This window comes from Sphaeroforma arctica (genome assembly GCF_001186125.1).
Source record: "Sphaeroforma arctica JP610 unplaced genomic scaffold supercont1.536, whole genome shotgun sequence".
Taxonomy (NCBI): Eukaryota; class Ichthyosporea; order Ichthyophonida; genus Sphaeroforma; species Sphaeroforma arctica.
Genome location: NW_014040022.1, coordinates 1 through 12,158, shown reverse-complemented (window position 1 = coordinate 12,158; position 12,158 = coordinate 1). Strand labels below are relative to the sequence as shown.

Below are 12,158 nucleotides of genomic sequence, written 5' to 3'. Positions count from 1 at the left end.
TATATATATATATATATATATATATATATATAATATGCAGATCGGTATTCGGTGTCCTTTGACATGTTTTCGGTATTCGGTGTCCTTTGACATGTTTTGAATGGTGGATTTGGATGGTGGATTTGTTTCGCTGGCCAATATACTCTCGAATATATCCACTCGGAAGTCAACCATGTGTAACGTCCGCCGCCACTATGTTGCTTACTTGTGGCACAAAGTCGGGATCCAAACTCAAACCGAGGCTGCAGATCGTATTGTTGGCGTGATGTTAATCGGTGGGGCACTGAATGAGCTTAAGACGCCGCCGCCAGTGCTCGTGTATATGCTGGCCCTGGATGGACTTAAGCCACCGCCAGTGCTCGGTTGTGTGCTGACTATAGATGAACTTAAAATACCGCCAGGGTTCGGGTATGTTCTAGGTGGAACGGCAGGTGGAACAGCGGGTGCATATTGGCTGAGACCACCGGCAGGTAGATGGAAGTCAAATGTAGATAATGGGTCGAGGTCCTCGGATGGATTCAAGTCAAAAAAAACTATGAGGGCTATCTGGCCAAAGAGGAAGACGGTGCACACACAAGCGGAAAATATCAAACCATTGAACATGATCAAGAGCGCCGCAATTTGCTCACTTTCCCACTCGAGAGAGTACAGTGTCATACGATCCAACCACAAAGCGTTCACCAAGGTAAAAAATGTCGACATGACTGTACATAGAAGTGAGATTACCACGTTCGATCTCCAATCCGAGAATGCAAGTTTGATACCACGGGATTTGTAGGAGTAGTACGTAAGGACCGCAAGCACTACGTAATACCCCGTGTTGACAACGATGTATGTTGCTCTCTTGAACCTGGTAAAATCTAAACAGCTCAGCGTGAAAACCACGCTTCCGACGAGTAAGGACCACAGAGCCACCCATATATATGACTGATAGTATATGTTGCTTGATGAACTTACTTTAACCTCGAACAGCAGATATATCAGCCGCTGACGAGCTGCTAGGGCACCCAGCAAGAGTATAGTACTGGCTGGGGCTATCGCGCCTGATAATGATACTACGATCGCGTTAGTATTTATCACGCCTATACGGACCAAGTTTGTGAATGTGCAACTTGTACCTAAGCTCAACAATGCTACTGATACCATGATTAAATAAACACTTCCTTTGCTCCGAACAAGCGGGTGTTTTAACTTCGTCATGAGATAGCCACTTGTGAAGAGCAACTCCGCAATCAGCAGACACCACGCCCCAATCATGCACAAGATCCCCAGTTTTTTGTCAGATATAGGTGTAAAAATCTTCGTATTCTCGATTGAGAAGTATGCCAATACGGAAAATACTACGGCGTGGAAGAAGACTGTTAGTGCAAACCCCCAACCGTTGAGTATGTTGAATTCTTTGCCCGACACTCTCCTACTCGCGCGCACAGTCCGTAAGACCTCGAAGATCTGATACCAGGCATACTCGAGTTCAAGTAGGGTGTGCGATTGGGCTATGTGGTTTCGCAAGTTCGAATCGATTGACACAGGTCTGTCTAGTGAACCGCCGTGCCTACTAGAAGACAACTGTTGGTCATCCACATTTGAGAATCCTGACACTGGCAAGGATATAAGTGGTGCTTTGTCCTTCTCAGTTCTCAGTTGGGACGCATCAAGCGTCGGTGGGACCTTGCGCTCGTCCATCGTGCAGCAGTTTGCTTAACTAGCTTACACGCCCTTTAATGACCAAATCGGCCTGCAATGATTCTGTTACCCACCCACCCTGCCTAATACCCTTTTATTTTTGTTGTGATGCGTCCTTATCACGAAGATCTCTTTGTACAAAGCTTGAAAGGGAGTTCTCAATAGGGAAGGCTGTTTCGGACTTGTAGACTGTATTCAAAGAATAATGAATGTAGTACGATGCTATTAGTGAGTACTACAATCTCGCGTCCTGTGATGGCTAAAACGACCCATCTACAAACAATTTCACCCACTCCGCCCGACAACGGTTGTTAATTCATTTGTGTTACGCGCCCTTAGCACGGAGATCTCTTTGTACAAAGCGTATTCTGAAATTCTCAAAAGGTAAGACTATATCGGATTCGCAGACCTTCGCAGGGCTACATGCATTTCAAAACGGAAGTCAGTAGTCAAGATATTATTAAATGCATATTCACTATTTTCTCCGCTGTCAACTATATAAATATGTAAATATTGTCGTGAAGTCCGTTGATATATAGATGGATTTCTTTGAACAACAATATAAATAAATAAATAGTAATATATTTATTAAATTTGTTTTTTGTAAAACAAATAAAATTAATTAAAATATGCCCAGTTGCCCACTCTTGGAGTCTTGTATTGTGGTCTGTTTATTTACTTTTTAAAACCAAATGTAGTTCTAGACTTCTCTACTAGCATTAAATAACCAACTACCACACACACTCTCTCTATTTACTCTAGAAAGATATAGGGGATCGAACATAAATATAAATAACGTCCGAAGGAGTCCTCTACTAGAGTAGACTGCTAAGCTCATTACGTTATGGGGGTATGGAATAGAAGTTGAGCGTAAACGCATATTTATTCAATTTTAAATGCTATAACGGTTAAAATGTGATCACAAGGTATACTTAATTTCTTTTATAGGACTGGATCGTATGTTGAAATCAATACACACTTCAATTCTTAGACCCGAAAAATACACCTATAAACATGCAAAGGACCGCATATGGAATAAAAGATGAACATAAACGCATATTTTCGATTTATATAAGTTTTAACGGAAAATGGTTTGAGGTTAGGAGCAGAGTGAAGTGTTTATTGTTGTGTCTTTACATTTTTATTTCTTTTAACAAAATATAAAATGAGAACTTCCGAGTTGCAAAGAGTTCTGACTTCTGAGTTTCTGACGCGAGTGACGAGTTGACGACTCACGACTCACGACTCACGACACAGATGCCTGGCCACTGCACTTTTGAGAAGTCATTGACGTTTATAATTTGAAAATATTTCATAACCATCTGAATATTATTTTTTTAGACCGTTGTGTGTTGGAAGAAATTTACAAATTGCATCCTTTTAGTCTTCTAATAAAAAGTATAAATACATTGCATCACTTTTTATTGAGAAACCTCAATCCGTTTAAAAACAAGGGCCTAATCTAAAACTTGAACTTTAAAAATAAACGTTTATGTTTTGAAAAATAGATCAGCTTTCTGAAAATTTCAACATTTTTTGCAGCCTTCGGCTTCGTGTCAAAAGGAAGGTTTATTAAAAGACAAACAAACAAAAATAAAACAATTCAACTAACAATATTCAAAGCCTTCTGAAAATTGAACATAGTAAATCAATTGTGTATATTTTTTTAGTTTCTCATTTACGCGACAATCCAGTTTGCGCCTTCCTCTGACTCTTTGAGTAACCATTTAACACTCATTATCACTCGTCAACTTTCGAGGCGACATACGTCATCGCGTACATTGGCCGTAGCACAGTGTACACTCAGTGTACACATATCATGATTCATGATGTGTAAAGCTGTAGACTGTAGACTGTAGTGTAGACTGCTGTAGACTGTACCCAGTGTAGAGTGTATTCTTTTGTAGAGCGACCATGAGGCACCAGCCAGACACCAGACTTTACAGTTTACAGTCATTACTCGTCAGTCATTACTACTATCAGTCCTCTAGTAGTAGTAGAGAGTAGACAACACTGCCGGGAGCCCAGACACATTTTTTTTAAATATGTTGTCATCAGATTAGAAAAATACTGCTATTGTTTTATTATTTCTATAGTACTGCAGAGTGCAGTGATATACGACTATAAGTACACAGCACTCAGAGTCTACTCTACTACTAGTAGTTTTGACTCAGTAGTCACTCTAGTCACTAGTAGTCACACACTCTGAGTGACGGAGTCTCTGAGAGTTCTCTGAGAATCACAGTATTGTACCCACAAAAGAGTCACAACTGTGGACAAGGAGTGTGTCCTGCAGTTTTGCACTCCTGCTTGGTGAGTGAGGACTGTGGAGTGTTGAGACTTGTGAGTGTGGTCTGTTGGATCACACATCATGTAAAACTAAATATGCGAGTGTTGAGACTTCAGACTTGAAATTTGACTCTTGAGAGTGGAGACTGAGAGTCTGAGACTCTGAGTCTCTGAGACAGTGAGACTTCATGAGAGTGATGACTGATGCGATCATGAGGCGTATTTGTGTTGAAAGTATGTATTCTTGGGAAATTGTATTGAATGTTTGAAACCTAATTATAGGCATATCACCATAGGAGGTAAAAGTTGACATGTATACTTTTTATCTCATTCCAAAATGGAAGTTGAAACTTTTATTTGGGACAAATCAAATATCAGCTGACGAACTTAGATCGCATAGGGGGCCATGTTGATACAACTTAATAATTTTATTGTCACCAGTGCCGTATAAAGACATTCGTCCTCAGTTCTCACCCACTCAGTCCTCACCCACTCACTCTCTTGATTCTTGAGAGTATTGTTCTCATTTGTTTTATAGAAATTACAAATTGTTTTAGAGTGTATTATATTTTCTATTTTTAGATAATAGCTAGAGACTCTGTACTCTCTCTGGAGTAGTCTCCCTAGTAGTCTGTACTCTGTACTCTGGAGTGTGCACTGTGCAGTGTGCAGTGTACAGCGTGCGACCGTGCGACGTGCGTGTGACTCTGAACTGTGGAGTATGGACACTGTGGAGAGTGTGGAGTGTGGACTCCTCTCTCGTGGACTCTCGTGGAGTCTATGACTCTGTGGACTGTGACTCTGTGGACTGTGACTCTGTGAGTGTGAGCCAGTTTTGTTCTCGTTTTTACTGAGAGTGCCCTAAACCCCTAAACCCTAAAATCCTCATAGCCTCGTAGCCACATGGGCTCATTTCGAACTGGTCATTTAAAATTTAAAAAAAGAGATCTTATGGGCCCTATAAAGTTATTTATGGCTTATGGCCTTATGCCCTCTTTTTTTCATATTAAAAGCTGTCGTTGATGGGGGTCGTTAAATATTTACTACATATTTAATTGTAAATTAAAAATTGTCGTTTCGGATACATTTATTTAGGAGGCTATGTTTATTCACCCCAGTGGGCCCCCATTCCCAATGTTCGCATCCGGGACTCGATTTGTTTTCAACAAACTTAATTCACTAAAAATCCGATTTCAGATATAATCTCCATATTTTTTCTAGACTTTTTTAGAAACATATCAAAAGAATTTTGTCGAGGGCGCCAAGTTGATGGTTCGTGCATTTATGTAAAAATATTGATGTATTTCAAATAACAGGATTGTGCACTTTTCGACCATGCATTACGGTCGTGTATTAACAGTTTAAACCAAAGGTTCTCATACATAATAAATATAAGTGTTATTAGTTCAAAATACATCGTTGTGGTATAGAGGGCTCATTATAATTGCTCAAATTACCATACATGTGCATGCAGGTCACAACTATTAGGTGTAGTAATTTAACTATGTCGCTTCGTTAGTGATTTTCCGACCCTCGGTATACTTCCATAAACATAATTAAACATCAATAATGCGATTCTAATCATTTGTGGGTGAATATGAAGTGAATTTTGACAAAAAAAAAGTTCAGGAAATGATATTCATCGTGCAATCGATGGCAAGGCACATCGAATAGCGTGAATACGTTTTTTCTCGATTTTAGCAGCTGTAGCTTGTATTACGGTTACAAGAATGCATATACGATATTGTTTGGACAATATTTGTACGTGGCATTGAAACTTCACTAGTTATGCATATTTAGAACTAATAATCGCGTTTTGAAGGATTCCGATTAATGTTAGATTCTAAGTATAGAAGATGTTCTACTTGTACATACTAAATACGACCTTGATGCTGTCGCAGATTATTTAGAACAAACTTAATCTTATTCTTGAAATATGCCAAAAAAAAAAAATTTATAATTAGAAATAAAGAGAAATCCAGATTTAGCTAATCTGAACAGTTCTTATTTTCGGCCCGATTTAATTACCTTGGTACATGGATGATGGATGGGCTGTTTTTGATTTTACAAAACAAAATAAATAAAACAATCAAATTGTATCAAAAAACACCATTTCAACAGCTGAACAGATACATAGAGGCCCGAGCCCGCCCGACTGCCCGAGACAACTGACCGGACCGTCAGACGTCAGACGTCACTCGTTTGTGCTGGGCCGAGGCCTATCCTCAAACCGTTTTCCGTTAAACCTTTTATTGATCGAATAAATATTCGTTTACGTTCAGCTTCTATTTATGCGGTCCTTTGGAGTCCTCTAGGTGCCCCTTGTGGGTCTAAATATTGAGGTGTGTACCGTTTTTACGATACGAACCAGCCCTTCAGAAAGAACTTAGGTAGCCCTTTCCTATCACATTATAACTGTTGTAACGTTTTAAAATTGAATATATATGCGTTTACGTTCAACTTCTATTCCATACCCCCATACGTAATGGGCTTAGGCCGAGGCCCGAGAGTAATATTTTTGCCTTTGCATATTGTTTCGATTTATTTCATAGCATTCCTGATAGGCATTTATTTTGTCGAATTTAGAAGGCGATGTTTATTTATGCTTTTGTTTTTGTATTTATTTTCCAAGAAAACAAAAGCTAAATACTAATTTAGTACTTGAAAAATTGAACTTCACATAAAAGCTACGCCATAAATAACTCGTACCCAATAACATCAGGGAATTACATCGAGATTTCGAGATGTAGAGCTAGTTGATAATTTTCGAAAGTTGCTCTACCATAAAAAATGTATTACCCACAATATTTAATAATATAATTGGCTGCAATAATTTGAACTATTTAGAAAGCTATGGAAAAATCAATAGAGATAAACTAAGGCCGGTTTTGCTAACTTTGCAAAATATAGGGAGATAAATTTTGAGATGAGTAAAACATGTTACTCTGGAAACTAATTTCAGTATTTCTTAGCACATTTGGATTTTTGGTCAAGATTTCGGAATATTCAGAAAAATATTGAGGATCGATTTACATATATTTTTAGCATAATAATTTTGGAAATCGGATGTACTGACGGTTTTGGCATCATCAAATTCTGCTATTTTTGCTTTGGGAAAGAAATTGTTTGGTATGATTTATCAGATTACTCCAGCTTTCACTCACATTACTCCGGTCGACATCCAAAACTCTGGCTCTGGTTAATATACGTCAATCAAAACGCTGTCTTCAACTTTTCGGCTCCAGAGCAGAAGTTCTTGTTTGTCTGCGGCTCTGCGCATTTGCCAACTCGTAAAAAGGAATTGCTTTGCGAATATTCGACAATATTTCAAATACAACTGGCAGCATATTTTGAAATTGTGTGGGAATATACAGTTCCAAAATTTCTCAAGAAATATACCAAAATTACCTCTATATTTTTTAGGGCTGTATTTTCTCTATATTTTCCAGTTAGCAAAACCGGCCTAAAGCAAAATAAAACAATGTAACTTTTTTCAAAGAAATAGTGTCAATAGGAGCTGTGAACAAAAAAAAATGGCTTTAGGAGATTATTACAATAGAGGTTGACCCAGTGGTACCTAAAAAAATAATCTCATTGGCAGTTAGGCAACTTGAATTCTCCATATTAGCGAGTAGTAAACGTACGCTAAATCTCATCCCAAACGGACTATTGGTTCAAAAGTTATGATGTATTTCATTTTGTACCAGAACTGGGTCAATCTAGCCACACGTAGGCGTTGTACAAGTCGATCCATACCTAACCAACCTTTCTGGCATTATAGCATACTATTTTAATGGTCTATGGGGGGTTATTTGTGCGCGTATAGCGAGTCTGGACGTGTATTTTGGGTACCTCATATTCTATCTAGTACCTTTTATACTAGTGAAGATATAAGGTACCCAAAATACAAGTCCAGGCTCGCGATACGCGCACATATAACCCCCCAGATACCATTAAAGTAGTATGCTATAATGCTAGAAAGGTCTGTTAGGTATGGATGGACTTTTATAATTTTATACTAGTGAGGATATGAGGTACCCAAAATACAAGTCCAGGCTCGCTATACGCGTACATAAAACCCCCTAGATACCATTAGAGTAGTATGCTATAATGCTAGAAAGGTCTGTTAGGTATGGATGGACTTGTATAACGCTTACGTGTGGCTAGATTGACCCAGTTCTGGTACACGACGGAATACTTCATAACTTTTAAACCAATAGTCCATTCGGGATGAGATTAGGCGTACGTTTATTACTCGTCAATACGAAGAATTTAAGTTGTCTAACTGCAAATGAGATTTATTTTGCAAGGTACCTCTGTGTCAACCTTTATAGTAAAAATATCCCATCTCTGAAAGCCAATTTGGTTTGTTCACCATTCCTATTGTTTTTTTATACATAAAATTGTTGCCATGGATCAATATTGTTCGGCTACATGTGCCCTGTCCAGTCTCTACGCGTACATCCGACAATCAAGAATAAAATTTTTAAATAAACACGCCAACACTATGATACGAAGAGGTGTATCTATCTGGATTCTGATTCTGGAAGGCTCAATATTGACAAGCCAAGGCCGCCAAGTCCATACAATACTTGTTTTCTTGGTATTCACAGAATATGTGACTGTGAATAGAAAGGTGCGAAATTTGGTCAAGTTAGTCCTTCGGACAATAGTTCGATCAGGCATATTATTTTATTACTTCTTTAGAGGGTCATGCAAGTTACGAAGGAGAATGAAGACGAAGCAGTGGCGACATAGGACAAAGCAAGATATACAGCACCAAATTTGCCAGAGGTAGATCAAAATCTTAATCCATACCCATTTAAAAATGACTAAAGCAATCTGAAGATACAGATATACATGCAATGATTGAAGTTCCCCGTGGCGACATCTAAGTGGGTAACGAAGAATATAAAGATACAATTATAGCATGGCTCTACCGATAGTACTGTCTGAAACTTCGGGTGTTCAGTGTTTCATCTGCATCGTCAAAGGTATCCGTAACGACTTCTAGAATCACATTTGCGTTCGTTGAAGTCATATGCAAGTACTACTATGAAATGGCTTTTAACTTCTGTGTCAAAAGACGGACTCGAGTGATAGAATGAAAGCTTAGACACGCTCAATAGGATGATGTATGTGATGGTGAGCTTTCCCCAGAATAGAGAATATTTATACTTGGTATGTGTTGAACTTGATGTTGGGTTGTTACCATGTGCTTCTGCCGATAAGTTTCTCGTAGCAGTGATAGTAACGAACTTACGTAGGATGATATTTATAACTAGCACTATACTACCAGTTTACACATACAACAGTGCCTATCAGTACAAACTGTTCTATTGCCGTGGTGATATGCATCCATGAAGAAATCGACACCACGTTGTAAAAGACAATGCTTTTATTATCTTGGACCTTTCTCAAGGTACAATGAAGGACGCCGAGATGTTCAGGCCTGTGCGTTCATACCAAAAGTACATTCCCTCTCCAATACCAATATATGCAACAACAACCCCCCCCCCCCCCTGATTTTTTTACTGTTTTATAAAGTAATAGATAGACAATGAAGTATTCTAGCTCGAGCATTTCTTACGAATAATATAATTGTACTCGAGATAGAACTGTAAACCGTCACAGGTTCAGGCCCCACATCCACACCGTACACACACTCTGTCCAATTCATCGGCCACTATTGCTACCACTATATACACTAACAATACCTTCGACAATATTAAGTATAAAAGGAAAGGCACTCACTGTATGATTTATTACGTAAGGTATTCCTGAATTCGAGGTAAAGGTTCTAAGGCGCCGATATAGTTAGGGTTACGATCCACACCATACACCCACAGTCACTGTCCGATACATCGACCACTTTCTGTACTAATATGTGCACTAATAGTGCAATGTTATTAACTTGAGGATCTGTAACGCATACTTTTCTTCTACTGGAGTTGAAGTTGCAAAACGCCGAGCTGTTTAGACCAATGTCGAATACATCGACCACTTTGGTTACCAATATATACAGCTGAAGTACCAGTGTGGATGGTAATAGAAATGGATACGATCGGAACTATTTATTACGTATAGTATATTTAGACTCGAATCTACAGCTGAAGTACCAGTGTGGATGGTATTAGACAGAGGATACAATCGGAACTATTTATTACGTATAGTATTTTTAGACTCTAGGTAGAGTTGCAAAGCGCCGAGATGCTCAGACCCGACATTCACACCGTGCACACACCCACTGTCCAATACTTTGGCCAAACCGGAAATTGAGATGAACACAAGTGCCTCTGACTCAATCTGCGATTCATCTTTGTTTGTTTGCCATTTCTGGAGCAGCTGTTGAGAGTGGCAATGTATGTACGAATAGTGTTTTGTATTGTTTTGTATGTATTTAGATATGCCTGAACACAGAGATACAGCATCCAAGATACACATGAACACTGATGCAAACTTGGAATCTCACACATAATTCACATCCACAATCAATTTAATATCTGCAATATTTATCCGTTGACCCACGCCGAGGACGCGCTTCAACTCCTGTTTAAGTGCCCTGCAGTTCTAACAGTCCACGAACGCATATAAAGGTGCACCGTATGATCGTATTCTGAAGGTTTCAAGACTTATGCATCACAATACGTGCATACATATCTTGGAGTTTCAAGACTTATGCATCACAATAGGTGCATACATATCTTGGAGTTTCAAGACTTATGCATCACAATAGGGGCATACATATCTTGGAGTTTCAAGACTTATGCAACACAACAGGTGCATACATATCTTGGAGTTTCAAGACTTATGCATCACAATAGGTGCATACATATCTTGGAGTTTCAAGACTTATGCATTACAATAGGCGCATACATGTCTTGGAGTTTCAAGACTCATGCATCACAATAGGGGCATAAATCTCTTGGAGTTTCAAGACTTATGCATCACAATAGGGGGCATACATATCTTGGAGTTTCAAGACATGCATCACAATAGGTGCATACATATCTTGGAGTTACAAGACTTATGCATCAAAATAGGGGCATACATATCTTGGAGTTTCAAGACTTATGCATCACAATAGATGCATACATATCTTGGACGCGACAGCGGATAACTGGCGAACGCAACAAGGTGTGGGTTTCGCGCCAAATCCGTTAAAATAAACTCATTAACTTCTCCTAATGAAAGCGGGTAATTGGTGCAACCAACTAGTTGTGGGCGATGGTCCACACTATGCTGAGCTACGCTGAGCATTCAGATGTATCCGACAATTCAAGTATCAAGCTGCTGCAACAACCAACGCATGTGATCTCGCGGTACATAAAGCACTCCAAGCAGACAGTAGTGCCTCTCCAGGTATTTTCTCACAGAGAGAGGGATACCAATGTGCTTATTCAGATTAGAGCGTGCGGCTGATGCAGTCAATTAGTTGTGGGCGATGGTCCACACGACGCTGAGCCACGCTGAGCATGCACATGCATCGGACACTTCAAGTATCACATACTGCAACAACCAACGCATGGTTGTTGCAGTATTTGATACTTGAGATCACATGATACCCAGTACACTCAGAGTGTGTGGTGCTTCTCCAGACATATCCATACAAAAGGATACATACATACTACTTCTTATGAGAGGGTACAATTGATGCCATGGTCCACAAGATGCTGGGCTACGCCGAGCATTGAATGTATTCGACTTGTCATTATCAAGCAGCACCAGACACCTACACACACATGTGATCAAGGTACACTCCACACCCGCAAGGCATATCCATACACAAGGATACAAACATACTTCTGCAGAGGAAAACGTGCAATTGATGCAACCCACTAGCTGTGGGCGATGGTCTACACGACGCTGAGCAACGCCAAGCATACGCATGGCATTGACGTCCAAGTACGCACGTGCAACACCAAGCTCTTCTTCTGTCTCTCTGCTCATGGGAGAAAGTTTATATACAACCTCAATATGTGGAGTATAGTAAAACACATACAATATCGAAAATGTATATACATCAACATGCGTAGTATAGTAAGACACGGTACAATATAGAAAACATGTATAGTATAGCAAGACGCAGAACTATATAGGGAACATATATACATCACCATGCGTAGTATAGTAAGACAGTACTATATAGAAAACATAAACATAAACATATACGTATATATTATATA

At 39.3% G+C, this 12,158-nt stretch overlaps 1 protein-coding gene across 1 annotated transcript; it reads left to right on the top strand.

Annotated features, from left to right (window-relative positions):
* The first annotated feature begins 46 nt into the window (after nucleotides 1-46).
* Nucleotides 47-1,280, top strand: SARC_07053 (hypothetical protein). Its single transcript, XM_014299009.1, has one exon. It carries the CDS (start codon nucleotides 101-103, stop codon nucleotides 776-778), a length of 678 nt encoding a protein of 225 aa, XP_014154484.1. The 5' UTR covers nucleotides 47-100; the 3' UTR covers nucleotides 779-1,280.
* The last annotated feature ends 10,878 nt before the right edge of the window (nucleotides 1,281-12,158 follow it).

What these genes read in the sequence shown, in the direction of transcription:
- SARC_07053 (XM_014299009.1), top strand. Translation starts at nt 101, where the DNA reads ATGGTGGATTTGGATGGTGGATTTGTTTCGCTGGCCAATATACTCTCG.